Source organism: Molothrus ater, chromosome Z, assembly GCF_012460135.2.
Source record: "Molothrus ater isolate BHLD 08-10-18 breed brown headed cowbird chromosome Z, BPBGC_Mater_1.1, whole genome shotgun sequence".
NCBI classification, from domain to species: Eukaryota; Metazoa; Chordata; class Aves; order Passeriformes; family Icteridae; genus Molothrus; species Molothrus ater.
Window position 1 is genome coordinate 39,200,696 of NC_050511.2, and position 24,411 is coordinate 39,225,106.

At 36.1% G+C, this 24,411-nt stretch overlaps 1 protein-coding gene across 2 annotated transcripts in view; it reads left to right on the top strand.

The window, feature by feature from the left end:
- The window catches only part of LRRC2 (leucine rich repeat containing 2), a 79,339-nt gene extending 55,570 nt beyond the window's left edge, over positions 1-23,769 (top strand). For both annotated transcript variants that reach the window (XM_036402560.2, XM_036402559.2), the window contains 4 exons: positions 16,260-16,405; positions 18,508-18,663; positions 20,482-20,618; positions 22,143-23,769. In XM_036402560.2, coding sequence (XP_036258453.1) covers positions 16,260-16,405; positions 18,508-18,663; positions 20,482-20,618; positions 22,143-22,192 — 489 coding nt within the window. In that variant the 3' untranslated portion in view covers positions 22,193-23,769. The remainder of the gene's footprint in view (positions 1-16,259; positions 16,406-18,507; positions 18,664-20,481; positions 20,619-22,142) is intronic.
- The last annotated feature ends 642 nt before the right edge of the window (positions 23,770-24,411 follow it).

Here is a 24,411-nt window from a genome sequence, read left to right on the forward strand (position 1 = left end):
AGCAAGCACAGACATGAAGACCTTTTAAAATCATAGAACATAGACACATAGAATAGTTTGGGTTTGAAAGGATCTGTAAAGATCATCTAGTGCAACCCCCTGCCAAGGTCAGGAACATCTTTAACTAGAACATGTTTCTAGGGCCCCATCCAATCTGGGGCCCTAGAATGTTTCCAGGAATAGGATACCTACCACCTCTCTGGGGTGCTCTACCAGTGTTTCACCACCCTCATTGTTAAAAATGCCTTCTTTATATCATCTATTTGTAGACTCTTTTAGTTTAAAATCATTACTCCTTGTCCTGTCACAATAGTTCCTACTAAAAACTGTCTCAATCTTTACTGGAAGCCCACTTTAAGAACTGAAAGGTCACAATGAGATCTCCCCTGAAACCTTCTCTTTTCCAGGTTAAACAATGCCAGCTGTCTCAGCCTGTCCTCACAGAGAAGGTTTTCCATTACTCTGATAATTTCTCTTGTTTTCTTCTGGATCTACCCCAACAGTTCCATGTCCTCCCTGTGCTGGGACGCCAGAGCTGGATGCAGGTTTCCAGGTGGGCTCTTACCAGAGCAGAGCAGAGGGCAGAATCCCCTCCCTCCCCTGCTGCCCACACTGCTCTGGATGCAGCCCAGGACACGTTTGGCTCTCTGGGCTGGGAGTGCCCATGGCTGGGTCATGTGCAGCCTCTCACTCACCAGCACCCCCAAGTCCTTCTGGGCTGGGCTGCTCTGTATCTGCTCATCCCCAGCCTGTGCTGGTGCTGGGATTGTCCTAAACCAGGTGCAGCTCCTTGTACTAGATCTTATTAAATCTCAAGCTGCTCATGTGGACCTGGTTCCTGAGCAAGTCCAGGTCCCTCTGGATGACATTGCATATTTCTGGGTGACATCACATCACATCACATCACATCATATCACATCACATCAATCATCCAAACAGGTCAACTGCACCACTCAGCTGGGTGTCATCTGCAAATTTATTGAGGGTCCATTTGATCCCATGGCTTATATCATTGAGGAAGATACTTAATAGCACTGTTCCAATACAGACCCCTGAGGCACACCACTTCTCACCAACTCCCATCCAGATATTGAGACATTGACAAGTATTCTGGGGATGACACCACCCAGCCAGTTCCCTATTCACTGACCTCTCCAGCCATCAAATCACACTTTCTCCATCTTAGCAAGAAGTATGTTGTGGGGAACCATGTCAAAAGCTTTACAGAAATCCATACGGATGACCCTTTCCTTACCTGTTAATGGAGTCATTCCACTGTAGAAGGCCACTAGGCTGAGCAGGCAGAACATTTCCCTGGTGAAGATCTGCTGGCTGTCCTGAATCATCTCCCTGTCTTCTGCATGCTTTAGCATAGTGTATTGGGTTTGCATGGTCAGGTTTTGGTAGTGTGGTGCTACAGGGGTGGCTTCTAGCAGAAGCTGCTAGAAGCTTCCTCCAAATCCGGGAGAGCCAGTGCCAAGGCTGGGTCAGTCAGAAATAGTGACAATGCTTCTGTTATATTTAATAATGAAATAAAAGTTATTGTGCAAATGTAGTTGTAACCAGAGAAGAGTGGGGTAAGGACATGCAAGAGGAAAACTCTCCAGACACCAAGATCAGTGCAGAAGAAAGGGGAGGAGGTGCTCCAGGTGCCAGAAGAGAGGTTTTGCTGCAGCCCATGGTGCAGACCATGGGGAGGCAGCTGTGCCTTTGCAGTCCATGGAGCTCCACATCCAAGTGGATGCAGAGATCCACTTATAGCTTCACCTTGGCCTTCCTCACCCCATCCCTGTACAAATGGACTATATTCCTATTGTCTTCTCAGGCTACCTTCCCTGCTTCTGCTATGTATTTGCTTCTTTCCCTTAGTTTTACCAGCAGTTCCCTGATTAGCCATTCTAGACCCCTGTCATCCTTGTCTGATCATTTACGCCTGGGCATAGAAAGATCTTGTGCACTATGGAAGTATCCTTAAATATCTACCAGCTCTGTTTTTCACCCTTGCCCCTGACATAAGTTTTCCAAGGGATTGCGATTTATTAAGCCCTTGAAGAGCTGGAAATTTGCTTTCCTAAAGCTCAGGGTCCTGACTTTGCTCTTCAACTGACTCATATCCCTCAGGACTGTGAATTCCATTAGTGTATGATAACTGCAGCCCAGGTTGCTTCTTATCTTTAGGTCACCAATTAGTTTACTTGCATTGATGACCTATGGGTCCAGGAATACATTCCCTCTGGAAAGGCTTTCTATGGTCACAGGAGTTATAACTGGTGCTATTTCTCTTCTTTGCTTACCTGAAAAATATAATTATAAATAGTTGTCTCTTCAATCGTTTAATAATGCTAACAGGTGTGACCCTAAAAAACCCCTTGACATCATCAGGGATTTATTAGGCTCTAACATTAGTCACCTATGATTTTCAAACACAATGGTATCCAGAACAGACATAAATAACTTTTTACACATTAATAAAATTCCAATTGATATTTTAAAACTGTGGTTCAATAACTGGAAAACTTTCAGTCTCTTTTGTCCTCTGTTTGTTGTCTGCCCAGTCCTCTTCATCAAAGCCATACATTTAGCAGGAAAAACAGAGGCACAAGCTCTATGCATGTGTGGACACTTCAAAATAAGTCCCCACTGGGCATTTCCATATTACCTGTTTTTATGATCAGTGACTGACACATCTCAAAGTCATTACCTGGTAGGTGGGAGACCAGCCACCTCGATAGAAATGTAAAATGTTAGGTTGCTTTACCAGTACATTATTCTTCAAATCCGTATGCTTCCAAACCTGTCTTGTTTCATTGCTATTTTTTTTAATGCATGTGACAATTATAAATAAAAAATGTAATCAAATGTACAGGACATTAGCTTCCCAGTGGTTTCAGCATCCAGTAAGGCACTGGAAGAATTCACCCACAGGTCCTTCCTGTCTTATTAAATGGGACTATAAAGAATTTGTTGAATCTTTATGTCTGTAAGATTTTTTATAGGTTGCAAAGGAGCCCCATATCATATTTGTTAAAAATGGTTGTAAGTTTTGCTAAAAATGAAATTTTATTTGTGAAGGTTTTTCAGGACCACAAAACAGAGAGAAGTACTGTAATTATGGGATTAACTTGGAACTGGGAAGCCAGCTTCTGGTAAATTTTTCATTTTAAATCACTAGGAAGAGTCCAATTGACTGTAATTGGGCCATCATTTCTGTACATACACTTTTCAGTATCAGAAGGCGTTTTCCAATTGCTTGGCTTAGTTGCATCTCCATTAGACAGAATTTGATCTTGTCCTTCTTTGCTCAGGGCTTATATTCTCTTTGAATTTGCTTAAAGCTCATGATGAGTTGTTTTCCAATGCAGGTGGTCAAAGTGTCAATCCGTGCAAAACAACAGCTGTGTTATGGAACTTGTATAAGATGCAATATCAAACATTAACAGGAGGAGTGTGAAACCCAAAAAAAGCAGGTGCAAAGGTGTTAGGTGTCAGAAGAGATTCTCAGAGGCCTTACTGCTGCAGGAGTTGTCATAAATGTTTTAATAGTTGAGGGGCTAAAGAAGGACACAGATCTATGTTAGGAAATAGGATTATGAAGTTAAGCATGGGAAAATGTGCCAGCTGATCCCCCTCTTGACACTGTGCTTCCAAAGCCTTCTAATTTATATGGCATCATTTTAAAACCACTTCACTATCAGAATAAGTCAGCAGCTAATAATAACAGTCCACTTCACTGGAGAGCTGACCCGTGCTTACCTCGATGCTGTGGTGCCAGTGACCTTTCCTTTACCTTTCACATTAGTTCAGTAAAAGTAGTATCACCTTTCACAGTCTAAAACGTTTTTGTAATAGGGAATGACAGACAAGTAGTTTTACAGCATAAGGGAAGACTTAACAATGACCAAAGGGGCAAAATGTGAGCATTAAAACATGGCTGTATTATTACAAAAAGCATGAATATAACTGTAAAAGAATTCAGTGGTAGGAAAGAGTATTTGGTACTGTTCCAGCCCTGCTTTCTCTCAAAACAGCTCCAAATCTCTTTGAAAGCAAAATAGGCTTTCAAAATTCTAATAATATATCCTCCATTCGTCTGTGAGATAATCTGAGGCAGATTTTATACAGCTACTGAATAGAAGCAGAGAGCAGAACAAATACATAGCACTACCGGACTTGCATGTTTTGTCTTGCAGAAAAAGGTTTCTGGTGCCAACATACCTGGATTGATGGGAATCAAAACAGAGTTGTAGTTGGAGGGAGAGAAAAGCATGCTTTTTTCCATAAAGTACAGATGATGAGTGGTATTATTTATTCCTTAAGAAGAATAAAGTTGGAGAGTATAATTGAAATTAATGTATTTAATTTATTACTGAAGATATTTCTATCAGTTGTTAACTAATTACAGGTAGTTATATGATTGATCAACTCTTCACAGCTGTAAAAAGCACCTGGTAAGGCTGACTGTCATTTTTATTCATCATCATTGATCAATGTGAAAGATATGAAGACAGAGATAGCCTGATCACTTGAAAGTAGACATCATGCCACAATTTTTTTATCTCATATAAAACTTGGTAAGATCTCTGCCTTTCTAGTCCTGGATAAAAGAGCAGCATAGAATTATACTCAATATAAAGTGGAAGAGATGTTGAATTTGTGAGGGAATTCAAAGAAGGATATGTCCCAGTGATTCCTGCTTTTGGCATCCTGAGATGTCAACTCACAAGCCTGGACTTCTGTCATTCTTAACTGTATTACAAAGCAGGATGAACTCAGGTTAAGAAATGAAAGACTGGAAAGCTTGTAACAAATACAAAAAATGGAGACATTTCTTCACTAGCTTTTTAGACTATCCATCTAATTAATTATTTTTACTTGTCATAGAGCCATTTACTACTGATGGAGTTTAGAAGGAGATGTGAAATTTTATGAATGATAAAATCAAATGTTATAGAGGTCATGGAAAGGTTAAAATACAACTTTGTAAGAATAAAATTTCCAGACTTCTCTTATCTTTTACTTTGCAAAATCAACCTATGTTTTTCCTATCCATTTTAATTGATATGTGTTCTACTGGATTCCCCATCACCTGTTATTTCTGTAGCCACATCAAAGTGTTTCTTTCTGGATTAATCCAAGGTGATACTGATAGTCTTGGTTTGCCAAATTCTGTGACTCAAAATTTGAGATTCCAAGTGCCAGTTTACTCGTGCAGTGCGGATGTGGGGTAAAAGTAACCAGTGCCTGCCTGTGTGTAGAGTTTGTATGAAGAATGTGTATGACTATGTGACAGGACTTCCCTTGACTGTGTCTGGTTACACAATGCCCGATTATATGGCTACATCACTGGGTCTGTATGCACCACAGATTCCTGCTGAGGGCTAACTGCTGCTGACTCCTAGCTTCAGCTATGTCATATGCTGGCTGCCATGTAGTCTTGAGGCTATTATTTCATTTTATCTTGAAATACAGACTTGATCAGTTGAAAATTATATCTGAAGGGTCTGACAGTGGTAGCAGAGGGGCTACAAGTCTCTGGATCACATGTAGGCATCACCATTTAATGACTTACTGTTCTTTTCTGCCCTTATGGTTTCTCTTTGAATAGACTCCTTTCATTGAAGAGAGTTGGTTTAAGGAGAGGCCAGGCTACTTCAAACTGTCTTTAATATAGCTGAAATATTTTTTATTCTTAGATATAAAATGCTCTTTGAAATAGTGGTTAGAGGCAACAAAAAAAAAATTGAGATTAGAGGACCTAATCTGCTGCTTCAGAACTATAGAATGTTTAACTACATTTTTCAAAAAAAGGGAAGAAATGAGAAGGTTCTAAAATTATAGGTAATCTTAAATCTCAATTAATTTCATTGCCATAATTAAAGTCTTGATATACTTGATATACTTATATTACATACCTGGAGTGGTCCTCAGCATCTCAAGACTAGAAATCAGGAAACCTGTGTCATACTTTCTGCAATGTACTTTTTCACCTTGGTAAGTGACTTCCTGCCACTGTGTTTGTGTTCCATTATTTCCATTTGCTTGTGGTGACTATTAATTGTATCAAATCAGCACAACAGAGAACTCTTACTGTGTGTTTTTTAGAGCTTTGCATCACAGAGATTTACTTCCAGTTTTTTGTGCTCTGGTAATAATGATATTAGTAGAGTAATAAACCCTAAATTGCAGATCTGCTTTACAAAAAATTAAACTCTTAGATGTTATGACATTTGAAATCTCAATAAGCAGTATTATTTTACAAGAATACTGGTGAGGTGTTTGTGCTATATTCTGAGGTTTAAACAATTTGAACTGTGCTTCTTTGAACTGTGACATAGAAATAGAGATTTTCATTATTTGTGTAAATGTCATTTTCCTCAGAATTCTGCAAAGTAATTTAAAAACGTGTTGTTGCAAATTCTAGAATCTAATTGTGTGTCTTGGTTTGGAAAGACAGGAGTCTGTTAAGGAAGGCAGGAGCCTCCCCTGAAATGGAGAATGTAAACCCTCCTCACCCTCTGAATTGCTATAAATTTTAAATTAAGGGGCTCTCAGGCAAAAATATGGGAGCAGGAAATAACAGTTCTTTAATAGGAAAAAGAAAAAAAAAAAAGTAAACAATGCAGTACACTAGAACAACACTGACAGAGTCAGAACCCAACCTGACACCCTGTGGGTCAGGGTGTTGATGGCAGTCCAATTGGAAATGTGGCTGCAGTCCTCCTGAAGTATCAGGTGTGGTTCTATTGGAGCAAGGGGAATCTGCAGAGAAGGATGTATTCTTCCTCTGAAGATCCCATGGAAGAAGAGACAGCTGCTGTTCCTCTGGGGAATCCCATAGAGAAAGCCAGGCTGGTGTCTCAAAATCTTCTGGATTATATCTGGGCAGCAATGCTTGGCTCCTCCCTCTGGGCAGAGCATCTCACAATGGGATGTTATAGTTCTTATCAGCCATGCAGTGACATACACTAGTCTGTTATCAGCAATGTCCCCTCCCCAGGGAGGTGTGAATGTGGTCACTCAGAGAGAGAGATAAAGCAAACTGCTCGCTTGACAAAGGTAATCTGCCATACAGATGGTAATGGAAAACACCTTGCATTGCAATCTTCAACATTGTGTAAAGGTTTCATTTTATTGAGAGGTGCAATGATTTTTGGTTATGTTGCTCTTGTGAGGAACATTGTCAAAGAAAAATACATCATGAATTACCAATTTCTCACTCAATTGTTCTAACCTTTATGGCTTTTCCTAATCTTAATTTAGGTCTTTCAGAACTACTGCAAACAAAAAAATTAAAGAAAATAACAAATATTTTTATTCTGTTATTATCTATTGTTCATCTCAAAATCCCATAATTTACCTAGAGGAAAAATTAGGAATTACGGTGGGTTTTGTGTAGTGTTGTTTTAATCAGTGGGAAGTAATTTGGGATGAATTATTGTATATCACATTACATATATATCCAATGATTTATTTGCTCTTTTCACCACTAATGCATAGTGAGTGCAAGAGTTTCATAGAGTTACTTTTTTCATTTTTCCACCTTTTCCCATGTTTCAGTCAGTTTAAGAAATGTTCTTGCATTAGCTTGAGCTCAGTATTAGGTTTTATTTGCAGTTGTGAAAATCTTGACAGCTTCAGATGCATGCTGTTAATAATAAATGTTACTCCTATGTATTTGCTCAGCAGTCATACCTTTTTTTTTGTTATATTCATGTTTTTATATGCTCAAAGCATTATATAGGTATTTGTAAAATGTCATGGTCACAGAAAATATTATCTGATATTGCACATGATATATACAAATATGTCAAAGTTTTTTGTTTTATTATTAAAAAATTACTGGGGCTGTATATGCCTCTAGCAGCAATATGTAGCTAAACAAAGATAAGTAGCTTGGATGCAATCTAGAGGGAATTGAGTAGTAAAACATCTGTTTGTAAGCTGCTTACATTGATATAGGGCACAGAAATAAAAGGATAAAATGTATCTGAGCTTATACTGTTTCAGTACCATGAAACCGGATTCTACACAATTTGTCTTCTGAACAGCTATGCTGGGACAGGCCAGATGACTGATTTTGTTAGCCATTTATTTCTTGTTTTTTAAGAGACACAGGAAAATATTTAGCAATCCAAGGGGCTTATGGAACAAGCCTTCAGCTGCATTCATGCCTACCTGAGGTACTCTGAGCCAGTGGAAGAGGTCTTGATATAATTTAGACTTAGCAGCTTCCAGAAATACAAGAGCATCTTGGCTACACTGAAGACCTGGCCAGATATATTCTATGCAGGCAGGTGCAATTTTTTCTTATACACCATTTCAGCAAATGCTTCATTAGTGTATAATAGAAAAAAACCCAATCAACCAATCAAACAACCAACCAAAAATCCCAAGAAAGAGATAAGTTCCAGACTTTCCAGTGAAAAGCAGCTGATGTTTGTAGGCTTGCTATGTAACCATCCTTACCAAAGATTACATGGCTGAGTAGTATTGCTAGAGTACTGCTCTCCAGAACCTGTGTCACATCTCTCTAAATTTCACATTAGGGGAATTCTACCTCTAAAATGCATCTTGAAAGTCCAGCTTCATTGCAAGCTTTCTAAGGTATGTATATGAATAAGTATTCATTTTTATATTTATCAGACACCTAATAAGAACAACATAATTCAATGGATGCCCTAAGGCTACTCAGTCACAGACTGGATGGAGTAGTGCAAAATAGCAATGAAGCACCAAGAACTGTAAGAATTCAAAGCTTCACGCTCTTAATTGCACCAACAAGTTCTTAGAAAGTAGCCAGATATCTATTTGTACAAAATCTTGCTCACTGTACACACAACATATGTGCCATTCCTTAGCTTTCTTATCCAAGTCAGGAAAAGACCTCTTGCATATCTGATTATTTTACTAATATTAGCTTTATTTTCAATTTGGTTTTGCATGTTTATGTCAAAGCACAACATAAAACTTCCTAGAAATACTGTTCTCAAAGAGGGAGAATAGAATCCTTTGGGAAGAGATATAGTCAAAATTTTTCCTGTTAGCTTTGTCACTACCTGAAGGAAAGTAAATAAAAAACCTATGAGTGTCTAGTAGTGCTATAAGAAAGGAAGGAAGAAGAGGAAGAGAAAATTTGCTGTAATACTGTCAAGCCACAAAGCAGTGGCCTGTTTTGTTGAATTGTTGACAGTGTCCTCAGTTGTAGGTTTGTATACTATCAGTGTCATACACACGTAGTCTGTGAAGTTACAAGAAAAATAACTTTTATAGTGGATATTTTGCAACAATATGCTGCACTAGACATGGTCTAATTCCAGACGGGATATGTCACAGTGTGCAAAGTAGTCTTATCTCCATTGTGAATTTCACAAATATGGGGATATTCTTTATGAAACTCCTGCTTCAAGAAGACAAATCCAGGTCCAAGTTGCAGGGTTCTCCTGCTGGTAGGCAATTGTTCACAACTGCTGTAGTTCTCAGCGCCAAAAATGGCAAGAATCTTGTGCATTTTGGTGAAGTTACTCTGTGCCATGACATAAAAAATTTCCACCATTTCTGTTTGCAAGGCAAAAAAACCACAGAGATGCTTATTCTTGGTCTCATAAAGGTGGCTCACAAATTGTAAATCTTCTGACCTCTGCTGCTGAGGTAGAAGTATCTTTTTGGCCATAACATTATGTCTTCCACTCAATTTACTAAGCTGATTTCTGCCTGACATTTCATGAAAGTCTTTTTTCCAAGCTTATCAGGCTATCTCTGCTTGATCTGGTGTAGAACACAGATTGTTGTCGTTGCCCAGCCCCAGTATATATATGGTGAAATAATTTCATCATCAATCATCTAAATAGGGTGATTGTAACAAATTAGAACTACAGAACCACATCCTTTTATTTCTATTGTCTTCTCCCACAGTTTGCCTAATTATTTATTTTGCATCTGTCAATATTGCATCATTACTTGGTTCTCTTGTGCTGATATTACCTCTTCAAACATCCTTGAGAATCTTTTCTTTTGAAGTGAATGGTTACTATTTTGCCAATGTAAAATGAAATAGTCGATGTATTATAATTCTTTGAGCTGTCATCTTTGTTTATAATATATTTTTTAAGCTGCTTCAGAATAAAATTTCCACATCTTGGATGTTTTTCCTACATCCCATTTTGGAAAATAGTGATTTATTTTGGGTTTTAGAATGAGTTTGAATGAGCTCAAATGGGCATACTCAGTTTTTTGAACGAGAAGGGTAACTTCACAAGATGCATTGTGTTGTCATGGCAAACCAGAATCGTTGTACATGCTTAAATCATAAATAAGATGGTTCCGTCTGAATAGTATTTCTTTTGAATACCATTGCTATGCACCTTGAAGCAGAAATGAAAAAATGTTTTTGGCTTTGTCTCTATTCTGTTGTAAGAGTAAACAATATTGATAATTTCTTGGTGAAGGAACAGAATATATCTTTAAAGAGTCTTTTGATAGGTTCAAAGGCACTTTGTCTCCAAATATGCTGGATAGGTTACTTAATGTCTATATGCTACTGACATTGCTGTTCTTCCTCTTTTAATGGTTTTTAATTGAAACATGTGAAGAGTACACTCCCAAAGCGAGCGACTGGACCTATTTAAGTCAATGTAAAATCTTTAATTGACCTTTGGTAGAGCCTAGTTTTCCCTTATAAAGTGTGTCCTTAATTTACAAGTTTTGGAAATTTGAATATGACATGACTTCATGATGGCAAAGCTTATGATAGCAAATAATATATGCAGAGTGTGTAGCTGCAGCATCAAAGCTATGAAAATTTAACATAAGTAATCAATGTAATTTTATTTTTTGGGACAAAAGACATATTTTGGCTTTAGCCCAGGAAATCCTTAATTGGGTACTTAATTTCATACATGTGACTCTTCTGTTGGCTTAGAACAACTCCTATATTTAGACTTAAATACATAATTCACATTCTTAAGGATTTTAATTGTATGATGATATTCCTGTCCTTATTAGTATGTAATTCTTCAATCACCTGTGAATGATTGATACCTGATACTTTTGTGAACATTTTATGTGTTGCATGTATTGCATGTATTTTGTAAATATTGAATAAAACTGATTTCCTCATTTTTTTGTAGAGCTAATGAAAGATTTGTACATACAAAAAACCTGCTTTAATAACAAGCAAAGTCCCTTTCTATGAACTTCTAATACTGAGATTATCATAGCTATATAAAATATTATATTATATATTTACGTTATTAGACACTAAACTTTAGCTGTTTGGATGACAAATGATGAACAATGAAAGGGGACAATGTTAAGCTTCCAAGTAAATTGTTTGGTATAAGGATAACAGTGTCTGTTGGTGGATTAACTCTACAAAATGTTTAGGATTTTAGCACTGCAAAATCAGAATGATGCCATCACAGTGAAGGTTGTCTTTCACTTACATTTCTTGGGTATAGCTTACCAAGATCCAGTCAGTGAGAAATGCCTCTGCTCTAATTAAGGTGCAAACAACACCATATGCTGAAGTTAACAGCACAGATTTTATTTAACAATCAGTGTGAGGTAGAAAGAAAAAAGTAGAAAAGGCAGAGGGGAGAGATATAAAATAGAAGATATTTTCCACCCATGAATCCAGCAGCATCCCACTGGTCCTTAACCACCCTGGGATTCTTGGTAGTGTGGTTCTTGATGTCTTTCAAAACTCTTATACACTACTTATACAATTTAGCAAACAAAGGAATTAATGCTTATTGGCTACACTGTTATCTTATTCTATTGGTCATGTGATTACCTCACTTGCAAAGATAGTAAGGTCCATGTCCTTAGTTTTTCTCTTCTTTTGAGTTGGGTTTCTTGGGTCGGTGGGCTGTGAGTTGGTGCTCATGATCTTCCCCTGCAGGAATTACCTTTTATCTAGATGGACATAATTTCAGCGCAGTTGCTGAGTTGGCTTTCCTTGAGCCCATAAATTCTGCATTCTTTTTTGTCATTATCAGTGATAGATTCTTCACCCCAAGTTTTGTTAACCTACCCCATGAGATAACACTAAGACAATAGCACCACCTTAATCTTATCTCAAGCTCCTGAAGTGGTGGCTTAATTTACTGTCCAAATTCCAGGTATCCACAGAGGTCTTTTCAGGGGGGCTTTGGTGATTATGGATGCTATCCATACCACAGCTTGGGGTGAGCTTTGTCTGACTGGTGATAAGCATATGAGCAGTTGCTTCTTTGCAGAGTTTACTGCAGTGAGAATTTTTTCTGGATGCATTGTCCAGGATGTAGTACCCTAATCTCACCTCCACCAGGCCTAGAGTCAGCCCCATGCTGTCACTGATCTCACCTCCACCAGGCCTGGAGTTAGTGTCATCCTGTCACTCTGTTCTGTGCTTATCTCATCCCCTGGCAAAGTCCTTCTCCTTAACAGTGTTCGAGACAGACAACTGTGATCTTTAAGGCATTGCACAAGATACAACCAAATGAAGTGCTGTTTGATTTCACGTATTTTTGGGCTTCAGAGGGTTTTGTCCCAGGACACGTGACATTAGTACTCTGTTTCTAAGCCATTGGATTGACTGTTGAATGCCTTTGCCTTATCAAGTTTAAGAGTCCAGTTTAGCAGTCTGATGGTGAACTGGGCTATAAATATACAACTATATCTTCTTGAAAGATATATTCTGCCTCTAAAGATTCTTGTACTAAGTTTCTGCAATTGCTGCTTTTATCCATGAATGCCAATGAGATTAGAGAAGAGTTTACACTTACAGCTCAATGAAAGAAAAGATAGGCACTTGGTTTGAAGTCACCATATCTAAGTGGATGACTATGCAGTTTGCTCCTAGGGTGTTTCTTTTTCATATATATCCTACTGTGTTCAGCAGGTTAATAATGAGTGTCAATCTATGGGAAACAATATATGTGATAGCCTACACTACTGAAGTGGTACAAATTTTATCTGATGTCTCTTCTGAAATTTCTGGGCAAAAGCACATTTGTAATGCATGGATAGACATTCCTTTCCATATCTTATCATGTATTGATTTTGATGGGTTGCAGTTTCTGTTATTTACATGTCACTGGAAATTATGGTATTTTAACAAAATGTTGCACCTTTTAATGTGTTAATGCTAAGTAGTAGGCAATTCATGGTAAATAAGCATGCAACCTTATTTGCAAATCCCTTTCACAGCAAAAAAGCAGAAGAAAAATAAAACCACACCCATTAATCAAATAATAGTTCAGTTCAGGACATGTTGTCCTCTTCTTTCAACTGGAGGTTTAACTGCCAGAGAGAAAAAGAAGCAGTGGACCTCTACAATGTTATCTGGAATAATTCTATGAGCAAAATTATGAAGATAAATGCTGCAGTTTGTCAAAGAAAAGTAACAGGAATGATTAAACATAAGTACCACAATAAGTCTGTCCAGGTAGCTAGACTATTAAATATGGCTATTTTTAAAAAATTGAACTTGCATAAAGTCTATATAGTGATTGATTCAAAGTTGCATCATAAAGGAAAATAGTAAAAATCAATGTCAAACAGAAATGAATGATAACTTAAAAATTATATAGGACCCACGCTTGTTTGAAAATGAAATGTTGCAAAAGGTGCAAAAATCCATCACTCCTTTAAGAAGAAATAAAATACAGAGTGTTTTCTTCAGAAAATATAATACACAGCTACCATAATTTCCAATGCATCATCTATCAAATGCATTTGTTAGTAACATATCATGAAGATATTAAATTAAAAACTCCATTACGTTTCAACATACTCTATAAAATGGACAGCTTTGTTAAATATTACCCTAAAAGTTCAAGTACTGAGGGCTTGCAGCATACACAATATAACTTGGCTCCAAGTGTTCTGTGGCATGCTGAGCTAAAATTTGTATTGATTGAGTAGACGGCCTTGTGTTTTGTTTGTACATTTTTATGGGAATACAAACCACTGAAAATGCATATTTTAATCTAACCAAGCATTAAAGTATTAAACCAATCTATATACCATATTATTTGAAAAATGAAAGAAACAACTATATTTCTTAAAAAAGTAATACTGCTATATTAAGATAGCTTGTAATATTTAATTCAATAAAGAAAATTCAGGGAAGACTAGTTGAAGAAATATAAATTTACTATCTAATCTTAATGTTACCAAGTTGTTCCAGTGTGATGGGTGACTGTATGTAAAAGTAAAGTGTTTAGGAACTTGAGTGAACAGTAAAGAAAGTATATTTTAATATGAATCTGCTACTCTGTATTTAAAAGTTGTGGCTTTTCTTCTTTGGGGGTGACTTGAGACTATTTTGGGTGGTATTTCAGCTTGTGGGATATTATTTTAGTTCTGTACTTGCAAAATTTTTGGGAGGAGATTTTGTTGAAATACATGTATCAGGAGTTTTAGTAAGTTATTCTGAGTTTAGTAAAACTTTAAATATTTGCTTGGGATTTGCAATTGTGGGAATAATTTAAAATCACAAAGTTATTTCAGTATAAAGATGGTGCCAGTTGTTTTCCATGCTGTCCTGTTGCTACATTCGAGAAGAGTTGCTGTGCTTTCTGTTTTTCTGGAAAATAGATTCAGTATCTGGAAAATTTACAGGATATGATGGAATGTTCATTGCTCTTAGTCAGTCCCCAAAATGACAAAATGGTTGGAAAGTAAAAAGTGTCACAATAAAATGTGTTTGCCTGCTCTGAATCTGTGGTGAGACATATCCATGGTAATGACTCACCAGGACTGTTTTAAGACAGTGAGGGGGGGAGATTTTGAAATTATGCCTTTTACTACAAGAACTCTGAACCTCTATTATGTTTTTGAAAGATCAACTTCATTGTGTAGTCCTGTGTAATAGAATAGCTTCAGTAAACCTTCCTGAAAATATTTCTCAAGATGATAAGATTCAGCGCTTATGAGGCTGTAACTAGAAAAAAAAAAACCAGCAAGCAAATAACACCTAAAAATCCCAAACAAGAAACCTACATCCCACAAAAAAACCCCAACAACAACAAAAAACCCCAACCCTACAAAAGAAAAAAACAAAACGCAAAAAGCCTCCATCAAAAAGTCGCTAAAGAAACTAGCTATGTCACAACACTATGTTGTGAATATGAAGATTTTAAATAGCAAGGGTTAAATTAAGATAAAAGTCTAGCAGTATTGCAATAACAAGGAGCTGGGATAGATAATATAAAAAAACCTCCAGGTCTTAATTCTTAATAATTAAAAAATAATTGTCAAGGATTCATAATGTACTTTATTACTTTATCATTTGTTCATATTTTATCTTTTGCATGTGTTCTGCTTGCCTTGGAAGTGATAAATGTGTTTGGTTAGAGGGTTTTTTTCTATATTTTAAGGTACTCTCAGGTAAAGGCCAAGGGCATTTTTTTGCTACTTTTTTTTCTGTATCATGATCTGTAGAGTTTGATTGTGATGGTGACTGATGATTAGAACCTCAGAAATACAATTTCTATTCTATAATACTTTTTTTGTTAACTTTTATATTCCTTTGACATTCACTTTAGCTAGCTGCATGGTTTTATGAACATCGGTAGAGTGCATGATTGATTCACTACACATAGAACTCTATTCAACATATTAATTTCTTTAACAGGTATATTTTACATTTGTACTTAATCTTCATTGCATTTAGTGTTTACTACATAAAAATAGAATTCTTTTGAAAATTATTTCAATAAAATATCTATTGTACTTTGTTATATATTTAGTTTGCAGTATGGAAGATGTGTTTTTACAGATCTTTGAAAAATATTGGACCTAATTATCTGTTGGCTTAAATTGATAGTTTCATTTTCTAATCATGTGCAAGTAATACACAGTGCACAGTAGAGTTATAGTGAAGGAAATCTTTGTCATTTTGATAGGGGTTATCACATCTTTGATTTTGAGAATGGTAACCTATTAGTTATAAAAATTGTCTTTTATTACCTCAGAACCAACTAATTTTCTGGTTCCAGACCTGTCATCTAAACCTGTAGGGTTTTAAAGAATAAAAATTTCATCCAGTCTTCTGATGCTGTTGGAAAGTTGATGAACAATTTGGGAGAGTAGGGATTTCTGAATTACTTTTTTTATAAAATGATGACTAGGAGACAAGGCTGGAAAATGGCTGAGTAAAAAAAAAAGAATTCTTATCTTTCTAAGTGCTTTTAGAGGAATAAAAATGGTTGATGAATGAAATGTCTTCTTGTATTTGCAAAAAGTAACTAAAATAAAGCACCACTTCTTTCTAGCTAAGTAACCTGAAACAGCTCACATACGTGGATGTGTCGGCAAACAAGTTCCATTCTATTCCAATTTGTGTACTCCGGATGTCTAATTTGCAGTGGTTGGATATTAGCAGCAACAGCCTGAAAGATCTCCCGGAAGACATAGACAGGTAGTTTATGTTTTAATTCAATGACAGGTATAGGAATTCTTAAGTGAATTTAGAAAGTAAAAAGCTTCCAAGGGACACTGTTGATAGAAAGTCACATTTGGAATACACATCAAGTATTTTTGCATACAAATATTTCTGTTATTGATGGACTGGGTCTGAGAACAAAAGCTAATTTTACTACCTCGTTGATGACAGTCAGTTAACAAAACATATTTTTTGCTGCTTTCATAATAATTTGTCATTTTGTCTAGACATTGTTTTTTTCGGAAGTTCACCACATATACTCTGCTCCAGTTCCAGCACAGGGAATTCACCATATGGAATTGGCAGCAGTAACTCTCAGGAGGGTAGATGGGGAGGAGAAGGTGAACTAAAGTATTTAAGTTACTCAAAGAGCCTGATAAACTCTGTTAGTAAAGAAGAAAAATATTGGTAAAATTCAAAAACCATATTGATAATCCTCCCCTTCTACTCTGAAGGAAATACAAATGTATGCACATATACTCATTCTCCCAGTTTAGATAACCACTTTGAACTAGTTTTTAAAAAATCCTTCTGATCCCTTTAATGGGACTTGCTAGCTGAGAAACCACATTTCTTATCCCTGAGCTTAACTACTCACTCTAGAATGCTGCAGCAACTTGGTTTATGAAACTTTACCTAGCCTTAAGTGAAAAAAACCCAGGCATATTACCTAAAGTTATTAAAAAAATATTCAAGATTATTTATTTATCTGGGAGAAGAAATTCCTAAGGCAGAATAAACTTCACAGAAAACTCATTCACTCCTAACTTTCACAAGACCTTTTTTGCTGGGCAAAAAGACTTTTCTGGGACATGGTGTAATCACAGATTATTCTGACAGCAGCACTGGTCTTAACTTGTGCTAGTAATTCTCAACAAACAACATAAGCTTGCTGTTTTTTCCCAAGGGATCTGAGCAGAGATTTAACTAACTTCAAAGAGTTCCTAAGAGGATATTTTTCTTTTAAGGAAGGATACCCTCTCAACTTATAGACCTTTTTTTCCCCTGTAACCTATATTCCCTTAGCTTCAAATTATTCCCTTTCTACATTTTTTCTTCTCCATTTTGTACTGAGTTGTCAGATTTGATGCTAAAATATCATAATCAGTCAATAAAAAATGAGATCTTCTTTGCTTGACTTTGGGCTCATGTGCATTCAGAAGACTAAAAAATGTCAGGACAAACCCTGCATCAGTAAACTAATACTCTCATGATTTCAATGCCTGTGGTGTCAAAGAACCTCTGTGAATTATCATTGTCTGCAATACCATTACAACAATCTATGATTAATAAAGATGAGTTGACAGTAAACTGAAGACTTACTTAATATTTTTACCTGAATTCAAACAAACCGCATGGGCCTGATAAGCATAGCCTGCCAACAGTGTTTTAAGAATGGACCCTTCCAGTCAAATAAGACAAATTTGTTTCATCAATTTGCTATGCTCTTTGTCTTCTACCTAATATAAAGAATAAAGACACAGACACAAAATTTCTATTGCATTAGGAAAAGCCAGGGGAAATAAAACAAAAGTTCCTCCACAAAACACTGTCATTAAATTGATTTCATTGGGACAACTTGCAAGAGTCTTTTGACGAGGAGCTGGTCTTTCTCCTGCTCCCCACAGTATTAATTACTGCTGAAAAACAGTACATGGAGATGTACTGCCTACCACAGACATACCTAATTCATAGAAACCAGCATTTGGGCAAAAGTGTGACCTGCTGGCCGGTATTTTTCATTAGTTGCAGGATGAACATGGGGAGGCTTTATATCATGTTCTGTCCACATTTTCTGTATGAAAACACAGTAAATTTTGTAACCTTTTATCCTAAGCATGCTTCTGAGTACTTGTCAGAGGTATGCTATTAACGCTATAGTGCTGACCCAGTACTGGATATTTCCATTAAAGTTGATGAAATTTTGTGAAAGTAGTGTCTGAATGACTTTTTAAGAAAAGATGTTGCATGCAATTGCTCCTATTATACACAAGATCAAGTCAGTATTACTATCTTGGCTGGATGTTCCTGTTTGAAATAAATATTTTACATCATCTCTGTCTTTGACATCTTTACAGGTTAGATGAATTGCAGACACTTCTCCTACAGAAAAACAAGTTGACTTATCTTCCACGAGCTCTTGTCAATATGCCAAAACTCAGTTTGCTAGTTGTCAGTGGGGATGACCTGGTTGAGATACCCACAGCCATCTGTGAGTCAACCAGAGGTTTAAAGTAAGTAAAAGCGAGAAAGAAAAGAAAATATTCTTAAGACGAGAAGGTAAGATACACCCAGAAGAAATGCTTTCAGCAGCATGTTTCTACAAATTCTGACCCAATTTATATCAGAGTGGTAAAGGAGGCACTAAAAAGATTGAAAATTACAGAGGACCTGCAGTTTCATGACTTTCATCTACCAGTTACCCACATTGTGCATCTCTGCGTCTAAAGAGCTATTCCTGGGTACACTGGGTCCTAGCAGCTCTAACTCTGGAGCTGCAAAACCATGCATCAGAGTGGGACCAATAGCCTGGAATCTAGCTGCTGATAAGTGACAAAAGCATCTTGCTGGGAGAGGGAGATATGGCTAGGAAAATGTTAGATAAGGTCACATGGGTTTAGTAGTTCCTTGCTGTAAAATACCATCTTATTGGTGCATGCAGGATAGGACTAAAAGACCTAAATTGTAGTCTGCAGTTGCATTTCTGCAGGAAATGTTTATGTTTTTGATTATGGAACCATTTCTGACTGTATACTGGATCTGGCTCAGAGTGGAGTTAGCTGTGGATGGAATTACCTTTCCTCTCTTAGAGCTATTCCCTGCACTGGTAGCTAGAAAGGTGCTGATAACAAACACATCAGTGTTTTTAGCAGTTGCTGAACAGTGGTGGCACATCACAAGTCTGTCTCTCCAACTGTCCCCTAAGGAAGCACTGTAGGCTAAAGGTGAGCAGGAGGCTGGGAGGGGACACAGCCAGGACAGCTGGGGACACCAGCCAGAACAGTTGACTCCAATTGGCCAATGGGATGTTTCATACCACATGGTGTCATGCTCAGCATATAAAGCTGAAGGAAAGGAGAGGGGTGGTGGATCATGTGTTGTTGAAGTTTTTGTCTTCCAAAGAAACCAGCTAGATATACTGAGTCTCTGCTTCCCAGGAAGTGGCTAGACATTACCTATTGAAAAGTAGAGAGTTATTTTTTTTTATTTGCTTTCCTTTTCTTCTATGCATTGGTTTTATTTTTCTCATTAAGCTTATCTACAATTTTTTTATTTGCTATTCTCCCTTTATTTGCTATTCTGCCTAGTTGAAGAGAGGGGCAGAGAGAGGTGTTTGGTGAGTACCTGGGCCAAACTAGTCAGCTGATCACAAATTTACAGCAATTCATTAGAATTTTAGAAAGCCATACAATTTGTTGGAACATGTGTTCTTCTGAAAGCAATAACTTTGATTTTTTTTTCCTTCTTGGAGTACAAATCAGAGATTTTCAGAATGATATGCACTTATTTGCACATGATATAAGTTGTTTATGTAACCACTTAGTTTTTCACATGCAGTGTACCTTTACAATATTTTCAATTACAAAGTAATGCATGTCCTGTCATGTATTGTAAAAGACGAGGAATGCAATAACCAAGAAATGGAGCCACATATTGCAGCTAAAAGATTCTGGCAAAATTCCAGATTGCTAGGCAATATTGTTAGGATTAAATTCATATTGTTCATTAATAGATGGGGAAACTACAGTGTAGTCAGTCAGAACCTCCGTAATAAAGAACTAAACCTGTTATTACAAAGAATGATTTATGTAGATAGATGGAAAAAAGATAAATCTGATTGTTTTTATACGGAAAGTGGATTGCAGAGAAAGTTCCATTTGAAATCTGTATTTCTATAGTAGATGTATCCTAACTATGCCATAGTGCAAAATTGAGGTAATGTTTTTTACATTTCTGCTTCTGGCTCTGGTAGCAATTTCTAAACTGTCATTCATGATGGCCAGTGACGTTCAGCTGCCTGTACATACATTTGTGTGTTAATCTCTGTCTAGATTTGTAAGTCTCAAGGACAGTCCGGTTGAAACAATTGTATGTGAAGACACCGAAGAAATTATAGAAAATGAACGTGAACGTGAGCAAGTTGAGAAAGAGTTTATGAAGGCATACATTGAAGACCTAAGGGAAAGGGGTATGTGTAAATATGCAGTAAGCTTTCTGCAAATGCAGACATATATTGTGACCGTTCATTTTTAAGAGGACAAGCAATGCACCCTTAAACTCTAGTGGTCTTTTACAGTATTAATAATGTGAATGTAAATGCAGACATATATTGTGACAATTCATTTTAAGAGGACAAGCAATACACCCTTAAACTCCAGTTGTCTTTTATGGTATTAAATGAGACTAATAGTGAAATGCCAAATCTGCTTTTCTAAAAGTTTGGACCTTAATTAAGACCCTTGATATTGAACAAATGTATACAAAATTAATTGCATCAGTATATTCCTTAACCTCAACTGATTTATGGTGTACACAAAGAATATTCTCATTCACTAGATTTACTTACTTCTCTTGGGATTAATATTAGTGATTTTGAATTCCTTAAGAAGTGCTTCTTCTCCTCATAAAGGATAGTATATATGAAAGCCTCATTGTATTGGTAGAATATTATTTGACAATATTATCTACTTCAAGATACTATCTATTTAACCACTGTACAATTATAGTAAAATACCTGCTTTTATCTTTATTACATCTGATATGTAAAGTTGCATCTGCAACTGTACATATTTCTTCATGTTGCTGTTCTGTTTTATATTTACCATCATTGAGAAATCCTTGTTCTCTTGAGCATTCTTTAATAAGATTTGTTAGGGAAAAAGGGGAAAGTTTCCTGTGATACAGACTTCCCCATAGGCTCATTTTAATTCCATTAATAGTTTGTGTGTAGAAAGGACTTTTTGTGGAATGAATCTTACAGTAGATTTTCATTCCTTGCATTTAATTTAAGTGGTCTGTATAGTGATCCTACAAAACCTGTTAAAAGAGAAATATAAAGAAAAGGTGTGACTTCATAATACTTTTCATGTTCTCATTCCAGACTTCTGTTCCTTAACTTCTAGAAGTTATGCATATGAATATTCATTCTGTCTATTTCTAAATTGAAGTCTGCTATAAAAGTGCTGGATTCTGATAACAGTAACAACATGGTTAAAATGGAGAGAAGAAAAAAATGGAGGAAAAAACTTTGGTCATAATTTGGCTCTAGAGGCAGCCATAAAATATGTAGTGATGGAGTTGTATCTACAGTCTTAGGAAACGTGGAGATATGACAGGCTGCCTGAAACCTGCCTTGACCCTCTTGAGCACAGACCAGGTTTATGTTCTTCTGGGGCGAAGAAGCTCAGGGATACCATTTTCTTCCTTCCTAGACAGAACTTACTTCCCTGCTTTTTATGAAGAGTTTGGATCATTAATAACTTTTGTATTTCCTGCTTCAGAACTTTTGTGCTATAGATAATGCCAACAGCTCTTCTGAAAAACAGACTGTAAAAGGAATATCTTCCATAAAATATGAACCCGCACAGAGATCATTTGTAGAGTACCTCTGAAACAAGACCAAACCCAGCTGTTTCTAGCTAAGGACCTCATTTATTTGTGCTGGATTACATAGCTGAAGTCTGATATTTATTTCTTTTTTCTCTTTTTGCAGAGTCTACTCCTTCCTACACTACAAAAGTAATGCTCAGTCTCCAGCTCTGAAGATTAAAAATCCCTAGATCTCTACTGAATATCTGAATAACTCTTTTTATCCACCTGAACAGTAAACACATGAAAATATAGATGGCCAGAATGACATCAAAATCATATTGAATTATTTACTTGTTTCTGTAGTCTTTTCAAGTAACTACAGATAAAACTAGGAGCAGTAGAACCTTCATAAGATGCTGTTTCACATTTTAAGTCAACATGTTTGTTTTCAACTTTCCCACAACAGCCACTAATTTGCATGTAGACCTGCTGAAAGTAAATATTCACTATAATTAAGTATACACAGGCATAGCTGAAAAGTGAAGACATTGTATCTTGTAGCTGAAACAGCGAAACACAAAATGTGATCTTAGGAAGAGATTTGTTTCTATAAAAGGGGATAGACTGATTTAGAAAATGAATGTGATCTATTGTTTTCTTAAGACCAAATACACATTTAAGTATTTTAATATTCAAATGAGAACACACCCTTGGTTTGCATTTATATTCTGTTCTGCAAGAAAATTGTTCTTGGAATTTTCAGTTTAGATAAGTTTCAACAACTTTACATACAGAAACTGTAGCACTTCTCTTTTTATTCAAGCATATTAAGCTCTAACCTGTTTGCAAATTCAAGTACCAATGTGATTGAAATTTCTGTGGTAAGCAGTCTTATAGTATAGTAGTGTACTAAGTAAGATTTTAAGGCACTAAGCAGTGTAAGCTAATACTATCAGCAAAATGATGATACAGGTCTTGTGTTAATGGTTTCAGATCACAGGATTTTGTGGACATTTGTTGGAATTTTCAAAGTAGTGTAAGAATGAGTTTGCTGGTAAAACATTATTTTGCTTGCTATTTAATTATGTGTTTATATACAATTATTTAAGTGTATATAGAGTAGCGTTTCAGAAACCTAGTTTTACATGTATTTTGTTTAATAAAGCAAACTTTTTAATCTAAAAACTTGTGACTTTGAGAATGGAGACTCAAATTAGACTCAAATATAGATTTTAAATGGTCCTAAATTTATGAGTGCAGTTAGGTGAGACAATATTTACATCTTTGTTTTTTGTTATGGGTGATCTATTTTCAGTTTTGTGCAGTAGAATGTCACTTAAGTAGCTATATTTAAAACACAAAGCAATGAAGGGTATGCTCTTCAGGCTTCCATTTAGAAAAAGAACTTCAGATGTTTTCTTTTCAACATTCTAGCATTCAATCTTTTAAAAGAAAAAAAATTTAAATAGTGGGTGTGTTATTTCCACTTACAGTCTTCTGCAGTTATATTACTATCAAAATGTAACCCACTCAAAATGGTCTCTAGGTGTTAATGCAGATTTTTAGCAAGTTCTGATCCAGGGGTAAGTTTAAAAAAGTTAGAAAAATTGGCATTGATCTGAAGCAGAATAATAGAACACATTTTTTTATTATTATTAAGAAATTGAAATAGGAAAAAATAGTGCCAAAATGGTCTCAGAGAAATTAGGCTATGTGAAAATATCTTACCAAACTTTCTTTTATTGAAATTATAAATTTACTTCATTAACTATTGATATTGATGTAATAAACTTCTGTAAGACATCTGTTCTGATATTGGTTGAAATTCTATTTCTAGAATTCTCTTATAGTCTAATATGATCCACTGAAAATTATAGGAAAGCAAATCACAAAGGCTGTGTTTATAGAATGGAGATGCAACTACAAAACACTAGGGATGCAAACACAGTTAACAAAACAAAAGTGCCAGTGCAAATTCTACCATCAGCAGTATTGGATAAATAACAGAAACTACATTAATAGAGAAGTCATATTAGTCCTTAGCATTGCTGCTAATCGTATTCAAAAATTTTTTGCTGTTCACAGATAAGAGTGCTAAAAATAATTTGGAGGCAGAAACAAAAAATTAGCATTAATAAAATCCACACATTTTTAGTTCATTGAACAGCATTGTTCACAAGTCCATTTGCTTGTCAATATTTACAAATGCAAGATCGCTGTCTAGAAGCAGGGTTTTCTAATGAAGCAGGCAAACATAAGGCAGAAGACTAAAACTTGAATTCACGTATCTGAGCTAGAAACAAAAGGTCTGTTTTTCCATAAAAGTAACCATGGGATTACTTAAAAACCACAAATTCTCAATCACCAGCAATCTTTAAGTTCAGGTTAACACGTTCCTAAAAATAAAAAAACTGTAACAATTAAGTCATGGAAAATGCAAACACAGGGGT